General features: G+C 38.5%; 1 protein-coding gene across 2 annotated transcripts in view; it reads left to right on the top strand.

Moving 5' to 3' along the window:
• The window catches only part of GART (phosphoribosylglycinamide formyltransferase, phosphoribosylglycinamide synthetase, phosphoribosylaminoimidazole synthetase), a 32,064-nt gene that overhangs the window by 5,416 nt on the left and 6,352 nt on the right, over positions 1-20,296 (top strand). For both annotated transcript variants that reach the window (XM_072806817.1, XM_072806816.1), the window contains exons 3-17: positions 995-1,090; positions 1,527-1,701; positions 2,758-2,869; positions 3,775-3,843; positions 4,342-4,467; positions 6,104-6,191; positions 6,593-6,678; positions 6,863-7,031; positions 9,190-9,424; positions 11,452-11,546; positions 11,928-12,037; positions 13,023-13,221; positions 14,681-14,932; positions 15,172-15,324; positions 19,962-20,168. In XM_072806817.1, coding sequence (XP_072662918.1) covers positions 995-1,090; positions 1,527-1,701; positions 2,758-2,869; positions 3,775-3,843; positions 4,342-4,467; positions 6,104-6,191; positions 6,593-6,678; positions 6,863-7,031; positions 9,190-9,424; positions 11,452-11,546; positions 11,928-12,037; positions 13,023-13,221; positions 14,681-14,932; positions 15,172-15,324; positions 19,962-20,168 — 2,172 coding nt within the window. The remainder of the gene's footprint in view (positions 1-994; positions 1,091-1,526; positions 1,702-2,757; positions 2,870-3,774; positions 3,844-4,341; positions 4,468-6,103; positions 6,192-6,592; positions 6,679-6,862; positions 7,032-9,189; positions 9,425-11,451; positions 11,547-11,927; positions 12,038-13,022; positions 13,222-14,680; positions 14,933-15,171; positions 15,325-19,961; positions 20,169-20,296) is intronic.

Raw genomic sequence — 20,296 nt, 5'->3', positions numbered from 1 at the left:
ATCACAAATGTCACAGAGTTGTTTAAGATTTCAGCCAACTTAAGAATAGTGTTCCAAATAGAGTGAAGCAGGACAGTGCCTATGGAACCAACACGTGCTTAGTATGTGGCTAATCCTGCTGCTAATTACTTAGAATTCCCTTGAGAAAAATTTCCTGGCTTGTAGGCTGAAGTAAGCTAGGTCTTAAGATTGTCATTCAGGGTGCACCTGGGTGGCTCAATTGGTTGAGCATCCAGCTGTTGGTTTCTGCTCAGGTTATTATCTTAGGGTCATGAGATCAAGCCCTGCTTCAGGCACTGCAGGGAGTTGGCCTCCCCTCTCCCTCTACCCTCTGTGCTGCCCAGGCACCCTCTTTCTCTCTGAAATAAATCGTTAAAAATACATTTGTTATTTCGGTTCTTAGTTTACTCATCTCTGCACAAAGACCCTTCCTGCTCAACCAGAAATAGCCTCCCAATTCACCTGATATCAGATTTGCCTAATTTGTTCATACTTGGGGTTTTTTTTTTTTTTTTTTTTTTGCTTGCATATTTATTACCCAACATTCCTGCATAAGCATCCTAAGCATAGGGACTCTGTTAACATGTTAACTCAGGGACTAGCACAGGATATAGCACATAGTAGTTCTCAGTAAATCTTAACTAAATGACATTAAAAGGCAGTTTCTGAGTATATCCTGTGGGGCTTTCTATTTACAATCAATGTAACATGAATGCCATAGTCAAGAAAGTGCTTTATTTAATACCTTTTTGGGAAGCTTCCTGGTATCTTCGTCTAACTGGTTGTAATAATCAAGGACTGAGCTTTGTTGGTTAGCCTAATGCAGTATGCTCTGAATTTCTCATGGTGAAATTGTCATCTCTACCCATAAAAGAAAAGCAATCATTAATAAGCATTTCAAAGTATAGTATTTATTTTTCAACATAATTGATTAACTTAAGGAATGTTTGTATCAAGTGAGATGTTGTGTTTTTTTTTTTTTTTCTATTTATAGCCATCTCCATCAGTGACCACACTGCCCTTGCTCAGTTCTGCAAAGATGAGAAAATTGAATTCGTGGTTGTTGGACCAGAGGCACCTCTGGCTGCTGGTAAAGTTTGTTTCTATTTATTGTTACAGTAGATGCAATGCCAACAGGAGCTTAGAGGTCATCTAAGCCAATTCATTTTTTGCAGATGAAGATTTTTACTATCATATCACAGTGGGAAAAGAACTATCACCTTCTTAAAATTTATGGATTCTACTATTTTTTTCCCTGATGCGTCAATAATGTCATGAATGAAAGAGCAGATTTGCAACTGTGGAAAACATTTTAAATGTTTATATTCTGCTCTGTCATATGTTTGACTTTTGCTGGATTTGAATCACATGTTAGTAAGATTTTTGTTTATATCCTGTAGACTGCATGAAAAACTTCTTTTCTGCCTTTACTCATCTGTCTTATGTCAGTGTAATCCTGATTCTTCAGAGTGACAAGGCTCTACAGAGATCTTGGTTCACCTAAAGCTGCTCATTTCCATCAATAGGAATCGCTGGGAACCTGACATCTGCAGGAGTGCGATGCTTTGGTCCCACTGCAGAAGCAGCTCAATTAGAGTCCAGCAAGAGATTTGCCAAAGAGTTTATGGACCGACATGGAATCCCAACTGCACGGTGGAAAGCTTTCACCAAACCTGAAGAGGCCTGCAGCTTTATAATGAGGTAGCTAGAAGACTGCCTGTTGGGGGCAGTTGTTAGGATGTGTAAATATACAGGTCACTTTTGTGTCACAGGTTTACAGTAAGATAATCATAGGAGAAAACCTCATGCTGTGTAGGTTTTTCCAACATCAAAATAAAATGGGACTCTGTACATGTATCATTGTACAATCTTGTGGCCTTGGGAAAAGAATAATATTACTGAAGAGTTTCTAGAGGAAAAGATAACATTTGGTTCAGCAGTCATACACTCCTTTTATGGTCAAATTAACAAACACAGTCGCATCTTACAACATAAAGGATATTGATTTTTTCATAAATAATGGCCTTCTACCACTGCCACTTAGATCTAAATCTTAAGACTAAACATTCTTGTTCTCCGTTACATTAAAATTATGAAGCAATTAATGACGGTAGACACATGCCCTTTGCCCTTTTTTTATTGCCACTTCTCCCTTTTACCTGGTATGTTTTCCTTTTAGTTGGGTCAATTTCATTTTTTATTCATTCTTCATCCTACAGGGTTTCTTAGACACTGAATATTATTATTTCCTTGTAGCCAGATGCCTTGGGTAAGTAACAATTTTGTTACTTACTTTGGGTAAGTCTCCTTCTAGATCTCCAGTCCCATCCAACAGAAGACCTTACTTATCAAGAATAGTTTCTTCTGTGTACTTCCAGAAATGATTTGTGTATCCATGCTTATGATGATCTTATACAGTCACATCTTCTACTGGAATGAGAATACAATTCACTACTCTGTTCTTAAGGATCCTTCCATACCTGACTGTACAACTGCTTTAGTCTTCCAAAGATGTTGCCTGTATGATCTCATGATAAGTGAAAAAAACAAAATTGTATGTATCCTATGATCACAAGTATAAAGGAATATGTAGGGGAAAAAATCCCGGTGGGAAGTACATCAAAATGGTGTTGGTATAAGTAAATTTTTTTTCTGTTTTTTTAGTGCTTGCTATAGCACATCATTGCATTTTAGAGTGCTTTAAGCTTTTGAATTGTAAGGATTTTTATTGAATATTGAGATGCTCTGTCTTCACAGTGCAGACTTCCCTGCTTTGGTTGTAAAGGCCAGTGGTCTTGCAGCTGGAAAAGGGGTGATTGTTGCCAAGAGCACAGAAGAGGCCTGCAAGGCTGTACAGGAGATTATGCAGGTAGGTTGTTCCTCTGGAAAAGTCACACTGTGATGGATACTCCTTAAGTTTATGAAACGTTTCTCAAGATGAGACGTCATCTAGCAAATACACAGGTAAGTTTTTTGTGTTTTTTTAATTCCGTATATTATTCATCTCTATATCAGATTTACACTGATGGCTAAACTACTATGCTGTTCTTTGGAAGTAAGTTCTAGCATGCTTTGTCTGCTGTGGAAAGATAGAAAATCCTCAAACTATAGAACATTCAAATTCTCAATCATCCATGTAGACAAAAGTATTTGTCCTTAGTGTCCTAGGTCTAAGAGAAGTGAAGGAATGAATTAATATACTTTCCTCATACCATCCCTCTTGGTGGTTATTCTCCTTTATAGAAATCTATATTCAAAGGCATAATCTCTAGTACAAAATGTAGTAAGCAAGCATATCATAATAATCACACATAAGAATTAAATGGTAAGGGTGAAAATAATCTTTTTCTGTTACATGATTGGAAACTGCAAAGCCAGATCCGCAGAAGAGTGTTAATTATATGTTCATATCATCTGTACCCGTGCTGGCTCTGCATTATTGCCACTTGTCAAAATAGGAAATATTCATATGGGGCGCCTGGTTGGAGATTACTAAATAAACTTTAAAAAAATTAAAGTTTATTTATTTAAGTAATCTCTACACCTGATGTGGGACTCTATTTTATGATCCCAAGATCAAGAGTCACATGTTCTCTGACTGAGCCAGCCAGGTGCCACAAATAAATAAACTTTAAAAAAGAGAGATTCATATATTCCTTTGAGGCTCTCAGAAAAGGAAGAAGAAATTACAATACTAATGAATTGGTTCATGATACAAATGATGAAAAATGACAACAGCCTTTTTCTTACCCTCCTTACCCCCTGTTCAACAAGGATAAAGCTTTTGGAGCAGCTGGAGAAACAATTGTCATCGAAGAACTTCTTGAAGGAGAAGAGGTGTCTGTATGTATATCCATCTTTTGGGCTATCATAGAGTAGGAGAAGCTATAGAATCTGATCTGCAAGCCCCAGGAGGACTTGATTTATTATGGTTGTTTCATCTGAAAGCATAAACCCAGTACTTACAAAGGAATTCGTATATGTTTAGTACTTTGGATGCAAGTGAAAAAAATCTACCCTCTTTTAATCATGCCCAGTATATCAATAGAGGACTTGGATTTTTATCATATTATTTAAGAAGGCCAAAGTTGAAATACTTCACTTTGGGAGTAGCTTGACTTTTTTTTTCCCCTAACTGGCTCAAATATTACAGATCCTTCAGAAATTGAGTATATAAGATGTTCTGATTCTTGATGTGGATAGCTTAGGGTTATTTATGTTTCAACTTACTATAAGCAAAAATTTTTCCCCTGAGTAGAATTAGTACATATAGTTCCCCTCATTAAACTTTTTTTACTTTTTGCCATTTAAGATAAGTGGACTATTTTGTTTTCTCTGCAGTGTCTGTGCTTCACTGATGGAAGGACTGTGGCCCCCATGCCTCCAGCACAAGACCATAAGCGATTGCTGGAAGGAGATCATGGCCCCAACACAGGGGGAATGGGGGCCTATTGTCCAGCACCTCAGGTATGGCCCAAGTTGAAGTTCAGGAGTCATTATTTAAGTCTTCTCAAAGAGCTCTTGGACCATACTTTTCTGTTTTCTGTACATGGTATTATTACTCAGCCATTTGGATTTCCTATTAAATGAAAAGTAGCTCTTCTAGTCTCACTCTAAAACAAACCTTTTCTGCTAAAGTCTGAAAAATTAAGTATAGATTGAACAGGTCCTTCTATGTCCTGCTCTGTACCCACTATTTTTAACCCATGAGCACCAATTATAGTCCAGAATTATGTTTTATTTATCTTTGGATGAAGTAAATCCTACTTTGTGTGTGTGAAACAGATGAATTGAGAACCAAGTCAGACTATAATTTGTTCTTATCATTTCTGTACTTCATGGTGGGTACATAAAGCATGTTTCCAAATTCTTTCTGGACAGTTTTTAGAAGAAATCTGCATTGAGTGTCTTGTAAGTAGAACTGGCACTTCAGAAACTCAGTTATTCTTTTCAATGATAATAATGAACAGTGTGCTGATAATATAGTGCCTTATACACATTTTCCTCAATTATAAAGATTAAAAACAAAACAAGATTTAAGTTACGCTACTGTTTGGGAAAAGTGATTTTAGTGTAAGAACCATCACTAGGGGGACACCTGGGTGTCTCAGCAGTTGAGAGTCTACCTACGGCTCAGGGCGTGATCCTGGAGTTCCAGGATCGAGTCCCACATCATGCTTCCTGCATGGAGCTTGCTTCTCCCTCTGCCTGTGTCTCTGCCTCTGTGTGTGTGTGTGTCTCTCATGAATAAATAAATAAAACCTTAAAAAAGAACATCACTAGGGGCGCCTGGCTGCCTCAGTTCATCGAGTATATCTCTTGGTCTTGGGGTTTTGAGTTTGAGCCCTAGGTTGGGCATAGAGATTACTGAAAAATAAAATTAATTTTTTTTATTTTTTTAATTATTTATTTATTTGACAAAGAGTGCGAGCAGAAGCAGGGGGAACAGCAAGCAGAGAGAAATCAGGTTCCCTGCTTAAGCAGGGAGCCCAACACGGGGCTCCATCCCAGGACCCTGGATCATGACCTCACCTGAAGGCAGATGTTTAACTAAACCACCCAAGAGCACCTAAAATAAAATATTTAAAAGAAAAGAACTCTAAGTCTCATTTTTATAATTAAATTTATAAATTTATAGATTCTTAATAGACTTATGAAGTAGCATAGAATATACCAGAAGGATACAAAAGGACCTCAAAGTAGTAGAGAGGCTTTTTTTCATTTTTATTATGTTTCAGAAAACTTTTAGTAAGGTTTGTTTACATGTTTAAAAAATGTGTAGGTTTAGTAGTAAAAGGTGATTTAACATTTAATCCTGATATGGCAGTTGACACTGATCAATAAATATATAACCTAGCTTCTGCTTAGAATTTTTATCTGCAGAGTTGTTCTTTCCTATTTTAAAGAATAAGGGTAACTACTTACTTGATAGAGTCAATATGAGGATTTTAAAAATTTATGAATTTCAAATGCTCAGTCTATCTGAATTAGTAAAAAAAAAAATTCTCACAGTCCCCTTTCATTGTCCATTTGGTACTGCTTACAAGATGGTTATTTTTTTTTAATACTTAGTTACATTTTAATGTTCCTATATGTTCCCCAGGTTTCTAAGGATTTGTTCCTGAAAATAAAAAACACCATTCTTCAGAGAACAGTGGATGGCATGCAGCAGGAGGGCATGCCATACACAGGTGAGCATATTGATTTCACTATGGACATTATTCATAGAGTGACTTTACATGTTGACAAAACTTCCCCCATTTCTCCTTCTTCAGCACCTTTCAATTGACCATAACTTTTGCCATAGTTAGTGCAGAACCTGGAGTATTAGTAATTTATATTCTAATTTTCAGTCACAATACATCGTTTTCATTATAATTTGGGGGGGGGGTGTTTGTTTTTTAAAGTTTTTTTTTTATTTATTCATGAGAGAGAGAGAGAGAGGCAGAGGGAGAAGCAGGTTCCATGTAGGGAGCCTGATGTGAGACTTGATCCTGGGACTCCAGGATCACGCCCTGGGCCAGAGGCAGCACTAAACCGCTGAGCCACATGGGGTGCCCTATAATTTATCTTTGTTTCTGTTTCAATGAAGGTGTTCTCTACGCTGGTATAATGCTGACCAAGGAGGGCCCAAAAGTTCTGGAGTTTAATTGCCGTTTTGGTGATCCGGAGTGCCAAGTGGGTAACAGTTAGAGTATCAATTGTTATTTTGTAAATATATGTATTTTAATCTCAGAATTTATCAGCCTCAAAATAATTACCTTTAAGGAATATATGCAAATTCTGCTGGTATCTCAGTGAATACATTGTCTAGAGAGAACTAAGATTTCTCTCAGTTGCTATGTTGATTATGTTTTTCCAGGTGATCCTCCCACTTCTTAAAAGTGATCTTTATGAAGTGATTCAGTCTACCTTGGATGGCCTGCTCTGCACATCTCTGCCTGTTTGGCTTGATAACCGTGCTGCCATAACTGTGGTAATGGCAAGTAAAGGCTATCCAGGAGATTACACCAAGGGTGTGGAGATAACAGGTGAATATCTGAGAACAAAAGGTGGAATTACAGTGTGACAAGTGAGCAGTGTTACAGTAGGCCTTCCTCCCATGCCATGCTCTGCTTCTTTTAGGGGCGTAAGGCTGTCAGAAACCTTCCAGGGGGGGGTTTTAACCATGTTGGATGTGGGTGTGCAAATATCCAAAATTACTGTATTTAAAGAACTGCTGTCCATCTCCCTTCTTGCACAAGGAATATCTAAATGGGCATAGCCAGGTTTCTAGAGTATCACTCAAGTGTGCCTTTCTCTTCCATCCTCCAAGAGCCAGGAAAATTAAGGGAACTCAGGAGAGTCAGAACAACAGTAGTAGACGCTACGTCAATGAGATAGATTTCAGCGGCATGATCACAACTAGACCCCCTCACCCCTTACCTCCTGTTTGCAGCATACCCCGTAGTCACTTGGATGATGGAATTAAAAACGTTTCAAAACTATAGCCTTCTCTCCCGTCTCTCTACAGGAAATGAGGCGTCTCTTGTTAAATGATATTAAATAAAACAGTGTCTTAAAATGCTAAATAAGTTCTAGTGCCATGAGCCCAAAGGCAGTCCTCCATGATGCTCAGCAGCCTGTAGTTTGGTCTCCCTCAGGATCCCAGCAGTGTGTTTGGTTCAAACACCCCAGATCTGTCTTGCCTAGACAGTGAGTTCATTGCCCTGTGAATCCCAGTTGTAGCAACTGTGCAGTTAGGAATTGATTGCCTTTTTTTTTTTTTCTTTATTTTAGAGAGTGCATGTGCATACACACACACTCGTGAGCAGGGAGGGAGCACAAGGGGAAGGAAGGGAAAGGGAGAGAATCTCAAGCAGACTCCACACTGGACACAGAGCCAGATGCCAGGGCTCAGTCTCACTACCCTAGACCATGACCTAATCCAAAATCAAGAGTCAGATACTCAACAGACTGAGCCACCCAGGTACCCCTGATTGACTTTTAAAATGAATAGAGAAGGGATAGAATCAAGATCACTTATATTGGTGAAATTTCCCTAAGATTGAGGTGACAAGTATAATAGTCATTTCTGACACAGCAGATATTGTGTCAGATATTCCAAATAACAGGAGGTACTTGGGTACTTATGACTGAATGCCCCTGTGTTATAAAGACATTTAGAGAACTTATATTAACAAATCACCAGCTAGGATGCTAAAAGAGAAGTGGTGACCTAATAGGACAAACTTTAAGTGGGGTGGGTTTTTTTGGTTTTTTGTTTATTTTTTAGTTAAGAAGCTATCTTTGTGTAAACTGCCCATGTTGGTTACTTGAGAATATGAAAAATATGGTCTAATAATATTTAAGTGTAAAATTGTATATGAGAGCTTAAGAATAATTCAAATGAAAATAAAACGGGATTTTAGACTGGACCTAAAACCAAATTTAAATCAAATTTGTCTTAAGATTTTACAATTGTTATATTAGGGAAAATATTAAGGATGTTTTGCATTACAGTTATTCTGTTTATTTAAAGAAGAAAGAAGGCAGCTTGTATGGCTGTGATAAAAGGAATTCTTTAAAAAAAAAAAGGAATTCTTTTAAGTAAAAGATGTGATCAAGTACAGGTTTTATTCATTGATTTTAGGGTTTGTTTGTTTGTTTTGTTTTGTTTTGTTTTCTTATCTCCCCTTTTAAGTTGTAGTTTTTAATGTCCTGTCTGGAGAGAATAACTATACAGCTGACCCTTAAACAACGGGGTTTGAACTACATGGGTGCTCTTAAACATGGAGTTTTGTACAGTACTATAAATGTATTTTGTCTTTCTTACGACATTGTTAATAACATTTTTTTTCTCTAGTTTATTGTAAGAATATAGCATATAACATACAAAATATGCATTAATCGACTGTTTATGTTATTGGTAAGGCCTCTATTTAGCAGGAGGCTCTTATTTTTTTCCTCCCCCATTGAAACAATAGATCTTACATGAGGTTTATAACACAGATTAAGGATAATGCAGTTATCACCTAGAGCAGAACAGACTATTCTTAAGAGAGAGGGTCTATTTGCTATCTTGTTGCTTTATTCCTTCCTGTTAGGATTCTTGTGAAGATTCATTTAAGTGAAATAAAAACTTACAGAAATTATAAACCACTTTAGAAGTGTAGACTATTGTTATGATGTAAATCTGCTCTCTTATAGGGTTTCCCGAGGCTCAAGCTTTAGGACTGGAGGTATTCCATGCAGGCACTGCCCTGAAAGATGGCAAAGTGGTGACTAACGGGGGTAGAGTCCTTACGGTAACAGCAATCCAGGAAAATCTCCTCTTGGCCCTTGAAGAAGCAAAGAAAGGACTATCTGCTATAAAATTTGAGGGAGCCTTTTACAGGAAGGACATTGGCTATCGTGCCATAGCCTTCTTCCAGCAGCAGCCCAGGTAAATTACTTACTGAGGTGGTTCTAGCACAACTTCAGAACTAGCATAGCTTCAGAACTGGTATAAATGGCCATATAGAAAATTCTATGAACCTATACTAAGTCATTTCAATAATCTTTTCTATGGGACTGACTTTAATTTGCATTTAGTTTGAGTCAAAACTAGTTACAACAATATTCAAACGAAATGGGAAAAGCTTCATGGTAGCTCTTTTTTGTTTTTTCTCAGTTTAGTAGAATCCCAGTAATGTTAAGGACTTTTTTACATTGTATATTTTAAATGTATACAATCATTTGTCCATTATTCGTCAATAAAGATGGGGAAAAGGATTTTTGAGTTATATATTTAAATATTTACTGTTGTATTTTTATCTTAGTTCTTGGTTTTGTCAAAGAATGCAATTTGAAATTTGAAATTATTGCAAATTTGCAATTTGAAAATATTAGCCATCTTCCTTTGCAACTTAATTGATTCTACTGTAAATTTTGACAGTCTTATTTTGTTACTGTGTTTATTACTGAAATGTATTTTTTGACCCCCTTATTAATTTGTTAGTACAACTATTCCTTTGTAAATTCAATAAACTATTAATTGCAAATGTGGATGTTTTGATTTCTTAAGTATAGATCACAGTTATTATTGTTCGTTTAGTTCATCCATGAGAAATAAATTAATTGAGAGACACATTTATTTTTTTTTAAAGATTTTATTTATTCATGAAGGACACAGAGGAGAGAGACAGAGGCAGAGACATAGGCAGAGGAAGAAGCAGGCTCTATGCAGGGAGCCTGATGCGGGACTTGATCCCGGGTCTCCAGGATCACACCCTGGGCCGAAGGCAGGCGTTAAAGCGCTGAGCCACTCAGGGATTCCGAGAGACACATTCAAAGTTTAAATACTGGGGCAGCCCCCGTGGTGCAGCGGTTTAGCGCCGCCTGCAGCCCAGGGCATGATCCTGGAGACCCTGGATCGAGTCCCATGTCAGGCTCTCTGTATGATGCCTGCTTCTCCCTCTGCCTGTCTCTGCCTCTCTCTCTCTCTCTCTCTCTCTCTCTCTGAATAAATAAATAAAATCTTAAAAAAAAAAAAGTTTAAATACTGGAAATTTTTAGGCTTAAGAACATTAAAATACCATGCCAAAGTTTTATTTTTCGTTTTAAAATAACCAGATTCCATTGAAATGACCAATTATAAGAGCCTGGGATCTCAATACTAATCTGAGCTCATTATAGATGAAGAAAATGAGAGGTCACAATACCAGCTGCTGAGAAAGATTTTTTTTAAACCAGTAGAACTTTGTTTCCTATCTGAGCATGAGCCCAGGTTGCTAATTTCATTGGAGTTAATTGCTAGAGCTTTCAACTCTGTTGGTACCCTGACTCCTTGTTTCTAATAGAATTTCATAGTTCTTCATGTATCACTACATCCCAGGAGGCCAAAGTACTCATTTTTGTAAAGCAAGGCTACTGAATTCCCAGTGTTGTTCATGAGCTTTCGATGCACTACTGCAACATGTTGGCCCTGTTTAGAAGGGAATGATGCACTATCATCTGGTTTTGCTTTTTCCAACATGTTTTTATCTTGTTTCATGCTATTTTTAGCCATAAGGAAACTTACATAGTTCTCTACTACAATAAGAGTCCAGTTTCATTATTTAGGAGTTTCTTTGTAGAGTGTGTATAATCCTAATTTTCACTTTTTTTACTCCATTTTGGCATTCCTTTCCTTCCCATACCAAAATTGAACAGAGAAATGTAGCAAAATATCAGTATATCCAGCTACCTGTGAGAAGTACTTCTAGATGAAATAAGAGAAGTAGTTCTCAACAGTGATAATACAATTGAGTCCACTAGGGAATTCATTTTAATACATTTCAATTTCTAGGCCCTGCCCTTTTCAAGTTAAAATCCAAATCTGTGGATGGGGCCTGGCACATTCAAAGATACAAAAATCATCTTCCGTATCAAGTAATATTTTAAACAATTTTCCCTGGCATTTAGGTGATGTGTTTTTGTTTAAATCTTTAGGGGCCTGACTTACAAAGAATCTGGGGTAGACATTGCAGCTGGAAATATGCTGGTCCAAAAAATTAAACCTTTAGCCAAAGCTACTTCCAGACCAGGTAAGTCAGAGCCTGCCCTTTGCTGGTTCATTAACTTTGACAGACATTGTGAATTGATTTGGGCTTTGTAGTTTACTGAGGAAAATGTGTCAAATTAATGCTAGGTTGTTAAGTCTTGCCCTGTTTAAGCCAAACCCATAGTCCTCTGCTTTTTTTGTCTCTAATATTAAGAACAGCATTTCTTATCCTTATTAAATTCAAAAAGATTATGTCTGCCTCTTTCATATATAATTACTTTTTTGATCATTTCTTTGAGCACATTGTATTTTTCCCCATTCTCAAGAAAGGCATTTCTTATTTTTGCCATGCTTAAGAAGTGTTTGTATATCCATGTTTAATCTATTAAAATGCAGCAGATAATTAGTTTCCTCTGCCCGTTAGGCTGTGATGTTGATCTTGGAGGTTTTGCTGGTCTTTTTGATTTGAAAGCAGCTGGTTTCAGAGATCCTCTTCTGGCATGTGGAACAGATGGTGTTGGAACTAAACTGAAGGTAATCAGACACCTATGTGATTAAAGGTCTTTTATGAATGATAAGAGAATTTACCGTATATCAGTACATATTTTCCCCTCTTGACGTATATGCACTAAAGAGAAATACTCCAAATAACCATAAAACATGGTTAATGTTTAAACCATAAAACATAATGTTGTTGCAACTATATCTGGCTGGAAGATTAATGGAGGGAATTAGATGGTATACTTTGTGTGGCACATGGGTAGTTTCAGTTGGTTAAGCATCAGACTCTTGATTTTGGCTCAGATCATGATCTCAGGGTCTTATTATCCAGTCCTGCATCCAGCTCCATGCTCAGCTGGGAGTCTGCTTGAATTCTCTCCCTCTGCCTCTCCCCCAACTCGTGCACACACACTCCCTCTTCCTCTCTATATAAATAACTTTTTTTTTTTTTTTTTTTTAATGGGATACTTGGGCAGCCTGGGTGGCTCAGCGGTTTAGCTCCGCCTTCAGCTCAGGGCGTGATCTTAGAGACCCGGGATCAAGTCCCACGTTGAGCTCCCTGCACGGAGCCTGCTTCTCCCTCTGCCTGTGTCTCTGCCTCTCTCTCTCTCTCTCTCTCGGTCTTTCATGAATGAATAAATAAAATCTTTTTTTTTTTTTTTTTTTTTTTTTAAAGACACTTTTGGGAGCACCTAGATGGATGGCTCAGTTACGCATCTGCCTTTGGCTCAGGTCATGATTTCCTGACTCTCTGCTCAGCGGGGAACATGCTTCTCCCTCTCCCCCTGCTCCTTCTCCCCTGCTCATGCTTTCTCTCACTCACTCAAAATCTTTTTTAAAAATTTAAAAATGGGATACTTTTCAGTCAAGTGGTTTATCAGAATTTAGTATTTTGTCTTTAGGTGTTTAGAGCAGCTAGCCAAATAGCAGTAATATTTATTAGCCTCCATTGATAAACTGACAAGGTATGATTTGGAGTTTATTCTCTTATGTGGATGTTTGTATTGTGCTTCTTTAGATTGCCCAGCAGTGTGATAAACATGATACTATTGGTCAAGATTTGGTTGCAATGTGTGTCAATGACATTCTAGCTCAAGGGGCTGAGCCCCTTTTCTTCCTCGATTACTTTTCCTGTGGAAAACTTGACCTCGATACAACTGAAGCAGTTGTCACTGGAATTGCCAGAGCTTGCAGAAAAGCTGGATGTGCTCTCCTTGGTATGACCATTTTAATCACATGTCCTTCCTGTATTTTAACCCTGTGTATAAATGTGATCAGTACCAATATAGCTAAGAAGAAAAACTGTAGGGGCACCTGGGTAGCTCAGTTGGTTAAGCGTCTACCTCCAGCTCGGGTCATAGTCCTGGAGTCCTGGGATTGAGCCGCCACATTGGGCTCCCTGCTCAGCAGGGTGTCTGCTTCTCTCTCCCCCTGCTCTTGTGCTTTTCCTCTTTGTCTCCCCCTCTCAAAAGGATAAGATCTTTTAAAAAAAAAAGTATAAGAAAAAAGAAAAACTATAGATGACATAGTGAAGCAAATAAAATAGAGGTAACATTACTTGAAGAAAACTTAGATCCTGATGCCTTCAAGCCCCTCCTCAAGGATTTGTCCCCCAGACTCCTACTCTTAAACTGTGAGCCAGGCCTTATCTTTCTCCCTGATCTTTACCCCTTCCTCCTCCTGGCCTGCAGCAGAAGTAGATGATTCATGACATTCTAAATCTTAAGCGTTATTTTCCAACAGAGATAACGCTATGAATAAAATGTACTTAAGATTTACAGGAATATTACTTAAATATATATGGGAACTTTGAGCAAAATGAATTTACAGGTTGACCAAGCAATAAAACTACCTCTTTTGTATATCAGCCCCATTTCTGTGGACACATCTGTCCCAAAAGCCAAAATTACCTTTTAACCATCTTTTAGGACAGTTTATAATTTGGAGTCTGCCTTTACATAGGATCACAGGGACACTGGGTGGCTCAGTGGTTGAGCGTCAGCCTTTGGCTCAGGTCATGATCCTGGGGTCCTGGGTTTGAGTGCTGCATCAGGCTCCCTCTTCCTATGTCTCTGCCTCTCTCTCTCTGTCTCTCATGAATAAATAAATAAAATCTTTTAAATATATATATATATTTAAATATATATACTATATTTAGTCAGGCCTTGCATTTAAGCAGGCTTGACTAAATCACTTCTCTAAGGCTGTACCATCATCTGGAATATACAGTGATTATAAAAATCAAATACAGGTGAAAGCATTTCTAAAATTAAACTACAATAGAAACATTCAAGCAAGCATTCGTTCTTTAAAGAGAATGTTGTTTGGAGGTTACACTATCCTTTCTGGAAATTAGTACTGTTTCCCTTGAAGTCATGCTTGGTCAAAAGTTCTGTTAGGCAGCTAATAGAGTACATTTTTTTTTAACGTTTGCAGAATATAGCCACATGTGTAATTGTTCATAAGAAGAGTAGGGGCACCTGGCTGGCTCAGTTAGAAAACCATGGGACTCTTGATACTGGGATTGTGAGTTAAGCCCCATATTGGGTATAGAGATTACATACATACATACATACACAAACTTTAAAAAAAAAAAGAGTTCCTGGTGTCAGTACGTCCTAGACAGGTTTATAAATATTATGCCTTATCATGGTTCTCATTTTATTGTCCTGCCAGGAGGTGAAACTGCAGAAATGCCTGACATGTATCCTCCGGGAGAATATGACCTAGCTGGTTTTGCCGTTGGTGCCATGGAGCGGGATCAGAAACTTCCTCACCTGGAAAGAATCACCGAAGGGGATGTTGTTATTGGAATAGCTTCATCTGGTCTTCACAGCAATGGATTTAGCCTTGTCAGGAAAATTGTAGCAAAATCTTCCCTCCAGTACTCGTCTCCAGCACCCGATGGCTGTGGTGACCAGACCTTAGGTAAACATACATTTAAATTCTCCTGCTTGGAAATGTGTGAGCAACACTTAATGGGTTAGTCTTTCATTAGTTCATTAGAATGGAATAAATTACATTATCCTATGTTTTCACTCTTTGGACATTTTCATAGAACTGGCATGTCTGCAGGGTCAGATCATTCTGCATTTCAGAATTGTTTTTTATATATGCTTTGGTTTTACATTTGTAGGCTAAATTTGTCTTATCTCTCCAATACACAGGGGACTTACTTCTAACTCCAACCCGAATCTACAGCCATTCGCTGTTACCTGTCCTACGTTCAGGACATGTGAAGGCCTTTGCCCATATTACTGGTGGAGGATTGCTAGAAAACATCCCCAGAGTCCTTCCTCAGAAATTTGGGGTGGATTTAGGTAAGATTACTAAAAGGAACTTCTGCTCCGAAAACCATTGGAGAAATGTATTATGGAAGAAAACTGTGAGTAGTTAGTACACATATAATTATATATATGGAAAATTCTTAATTATTGGGGTTTCTCAGAAAAAATGAGACTGACCTTTCTCTTTCTGCTATTCTTTTTCAGATTTTATTTATTTATTCATGAGAGAGGCAGAGACACAGGCAGAGGGAGAAGCAGGCTCCATGCAGGGAGCCCAACATGGGATTCGATCCCAGGTCTCCAGGATCACTCCCCAGGCTGAAGGCAGTGCTAAACCACTGAGCCACCCGGGCTGCCCTTCTTTGTTTTATTAACCACATTTATAAGGCATAATATCCTCTCATATAGTTGACTTACATAGATGAAATGTGATGGGGAGTATGAGGGGTTGGTATCCAGGGGACCCAAACCACAGCATAGAGAAGGGAGACAGATTTGAGAATCACTTTGTGCTTAGAAGGAAAAAGAAGTCTCAAGTTTCTAGTTAAGCAAATGAGTAGATGGTAACACCCATAACACAGCAGAAAGAGTAGATTTGGAGTAGGAAGTGGGAATAGTGTTTTTTGTTTTCTTCCCAAAGATTTTATTTTTTTATTTTTAAAAGACTTATTCACTTCTTAGAGCACGAGAGTATAAGGGAAGGCGTAGAGGGATAGAATCTCAAGCAGACTTCCTGCTGAGCATGGAGCTGGATGCAGGGCTAGATAATAAGACCCTGCGATCATGACCTGGGCCAAAATCAAGAGTCAAATGCTCAACCGACTGAGCCACCCAGGCGCCGTATTTATGTGTTTTAGAGAGAAAGAGAGCATGAGTGGGTACAAGTGGGGGGAAAGGCAGAGGGAAACAGAATCTCTAGCAGACTCCGTACTGAGTGTGGAGCCCAAGGCAGGGCTTAATCTCACAACCCTGAGATGACCCTGATCTGAAATCAAAAATCAATCATTAAACCAGCTGAGCCACCCAGGTGCCCCAGGAATAGTGTTTTAATTTTCAATGTTTATTTTAAGGTATCTGAGAACGCAAGTTGAGATCAGACAAGTTAAGTTTCGTGCTCATATGCAGATAGTAATAGTTATAGCCAAGAGAGTGGAAGCAACTAAAAGTGGTTTCTCAGTGTTCTGTCCACTTTAAAGATCAACAGAGGCCAAATTACTGGCAAAGAACAGTCGGAAGCAGGGAATGAACCATGATGTAAAAGTATCATGAACTCAAGGAATAGAACACAACACTGGCCAGCACTGTTAGGTACAGCATAGAGACCTAGATGAGAACTAGAAATATATTTAAAAAAAAAAAAAAAAGGGATCCCTGGGTGGCGCAGCGGTTTGGCGCCTGCCTTTGGCCCGGGGCGTGATCCTGGAGACCCGGGATCGAGTCCCACGTCAGGCTCCCTGCATGGAGCCTGCTTCTCCCTCTACCTGTGTCTCTGCCTCTCTGTCTCTCTCTGTGTGACTATCATGAATAAATAAATAAAATCTTTAAAAAAAAAAAAAAAAAAAAGAACTAGAAATAAGCCAGTATAATTCAGAGTCAGCTCAGAAAGCATCTCAGTGAGGGTAGATACCACCCACCCAATGATTGTGGGAGGAATGAATGACAGAGATCTAGAGACAGTGAATAGAGGTGGTTATTTCAAAAAAGTTATTGGTAAGAGGGAAAGGGGGATTATTACTTATACTCAAGGCAAAATGAGCAACTAGGTTTTTCCTCCCCGTTTTTATAGCATAAAGAGACAGGAACTGCTCCATCTATCTCGGCCAACCAATATACATGGGCTTGAGAAAATAGAAACCATAGAAGTTCACATAAAGTGGTCCCTTTCCCAGTGAAGTAAGAAGGGCTTAGTGAGATCAGCAGTCTGAGTGAGGGCTTGAGGAAAGAAGTAAATAATAAGGTAGACTAGATCAGAAACAAGAATGAGACAACAAGCAGTACTGAAGGTGAAGGTGGAGCTGGTTGCGTGATTTTTCTCCCAAAGTAAGAACTGTGTCACCTTGAAACACAAGCAACAATAAAAAAATTGATTGGCTTGATCCAGTTGGCTGGCCAAGTGGAGGGGTCACTTCTGAGGGGAAGCAGCTGTGGGTACAGGTGAGTAGATTTGCGGAGCCAATAGTAGAGTCAGAATACATGGAGCTAAGAGAGAATCCAAAGTCAGAAATAGGTCGTGATTTAGAGTTGATACCGCCATATTCCCAAATAGCCACTGTGGTTGAGTCACACAAATGTCCATGTCCCAGTAAAAAGGAGTTAGGCCCTTACATCAGCCTCTGAGGTTTCTTGCATGAATCCTAGTTGGACAACAGATTTAAGTAAACAATTTTCAACATTAAAGTTGCAGCTGGTTACATTACTCATGACTTGTCTGTTCATTTGTAGAAACTAGGCTCTTAGCCTGTCAGTATTTGTTTGCTTACAAATACTTTAAATGAGTTTGCTAAAATGAAATCAGTTTGTAAGCCATTTAATGTATCCTCAATATCCAGCTGTCATAATAGCATCATTTTTGAGGTAAGTATTCCTTTTTTTTTTGATGCATATACCACTATTTGGTTTATGTTGCTGTTGACTTTAGACTATTGATACCACAGTGAACATCATAGTAGCTAAATATTTTGAGCTCAGCTTTTAAGAATGGACATGTCCCAGCTAGAAGAAATGGAATTAAATCTTATAGAGGAGAAGGTTCATAGACATGTGATGCTTTTTAAAAATTTTAATCAACTCTAGAGCATTAAAGAACTGATTATCCAGGGCACTTGGCTGGCTCAGACAGTAGAGTACCTGACTCTTGATCGTGGGGTGTGAGTTTATTCAAGGCTCATGTTGAGGGTGGAGTTTACTTTAAAAAATAAATAAAAATAAAGAAACAACTATCTTTGGGGATCCCTGGGTGGCTCAGCGGTTTAGTGCCTGCCTTTGGCCTAGGGCCTGATCCTGGAGTCCCAGGATCGAGTCCCACATCAGGCTCTTGCATGGAGCCTCCTTCTCCCTCTGCCTGTGTCTCTGCCTCTCTCTCTCTCTCTCTCATGAATAAATAAAATCTTAAAAAAAAAAAAAAAAAGAAACAACTATCCAGCAAATATACCAAGTTTATAAGGGAAACTGATCATTAACCCTACTATGAACCCTACTACTTTTTTTTTTTTTTTTTTTTTTTTTAAGTAATTTTATTTGGTTCTTTGCTATTTTATCTCCAAAGAAAACTGGGGGACTGGGAGATTCAAAGTTCGACTTTCTCTTAACAAGACATGAAAAGACACAAATAAAAACAATTATAAGGGCAGCCCCGGTGGCTTAGCAGTTTAGCACCGCCTTCTACCCAGGGCGTGATCCTGGAGACCTGGGATCGAATCCCGCGTCGGGCTCCCTGCATAGAGCCTGCTTCTCCCTCTGCCTGTTTCTCTCTCTCTCTCTCTTTTTTCTCTCTAAAAATCTAGGCTCAGGGACCCTCTGAAGGTGGCTCAGAGGTGAGTGCCTGCCTTTGGCTCAGGGCATGATCCTGGATTCCCAGGTTCAAGTTCCCCATCAGGCTCCCTGCATGGAGCCTACTTCTCCCTCTGCCTGTGTCTCTGCCTCTGTGTGTGTGTGTCTGTGTGTGTGTGTGTGTGTCTCATGAATAAATAAATCTTTAAAAAAACAAATAATAAAATAATAAATAATAAAATAATTTATTTTAAAAATTAATAATTTTTAATAATTTTTCTTTTAAAAATTTAATAATTTCTTTTAAAAATCTAGGTTCACAGTGGCTTCCCTATTTTATGAGCATAAGTAAATATTTAATTATTTTCCAATTCAGATCCCGTAACTTATAGATTCCAAAGAACTATCCAAGTATAAATGTGTGTTGTGTTTATGCCTTTACCTTTAAAAATTTTATTAAAGTTTTTGGTTGTATTATAACAGACCTAAATCTAAATTTTAAAGTAAATACATTAAGAAGTGGTGGCTCAGTCAGTTAAAAAGTCTGACTCTTGATTTTGGCTTAGGTTGTGATCTCACGGCCTAGGATTAAGCCCTGTTTTGGGCTCCGTGCTCAATGGGGAGTCTGCTTGTCTCTCTGTGGTCCCCCCCCACCCACCACAACTACCACCACCATCATGTCCTCTCTCTTTCTCAAATAAATAAAACCTTTTAAAAAAATAAAGTAAATATGGTCGGGCATATTTTGATTTTAACCTTTTATAAATTGTATGACTTTTTTAAAATAGTGGATACGTTTCCTCTAAGTCTGTAACATAAGCCACCTAGTTTTGCATCACACCTAGAGTGCATTTTGTTATTGCTAAGACCCAGCTTAACATTCTCAAACTTTTACTGGAATTCAGCTGGTAACAATTCCCTATTAGGGAATTCCTAAGAATCTAGTTACTTGATGCAGTACAAGACCTCACTTAATAGTGAATACTGGCCAAGTGTGTCGGCAAAAATGTTCTTGATATCTGCGGTACAGGTGAATCCCCCCTCCCCCAAAATTGTGAAAGGGCAACGTATAGTTTTACCTTATATAAAGTAGCAGTACTGCTTGTAATCTCCACAGCTTTATATATGTGCATACGTTATAGAGACAATAGGTTAATCAGACAATTCTTGCCTGTTTTCAGATGCCCAAAGCTGGAGGATCCCCAGGATCTTTTCATGGCTACAGCAGGAAGGACACCTCTCTGAAGAAGAGATGGCGAGAACATTTAACTGTGGAGTTGGGGCTGCCCTCGTGGTATCAAAGGATCTGACGGAGCAGATTCTGAAGGATATTAAGCAGCACAAGGAAGAAGCCTGGGTGATTGGCAAAGTGGTGGCATGTCCTGAAGGTAATTGCTCCTTGTGTAGTTGCTCTTAGGTATATAACCTGAACTATAACTCTGCCCTGCCTCTGCAGCTGTGCCCACCTTTTATTCTAGCTATGGCTATAGCAGCTGCCTTTACACAGCTATAATAT

This window comes from Canis lupus, chromosome 30, assembly GCF_048164855.1.
Source record: "Canis lupus baileyi chromosome 30, mCanLup2.hap1, whole genome shotgun sequence".
In the NCBI taxonomy this organism is placed as follows: domain Eukaryota; kingdom Metazoa; phylum Chordata; class Mammalia; order Carnivora; family Canidae; genus Canis; species Canis lupus.
The sequence above is the reverse complement of the archived record's forward strand: the minus strand, read 5'-3'. Positions and strand labels throughout refer to the sequence as shown.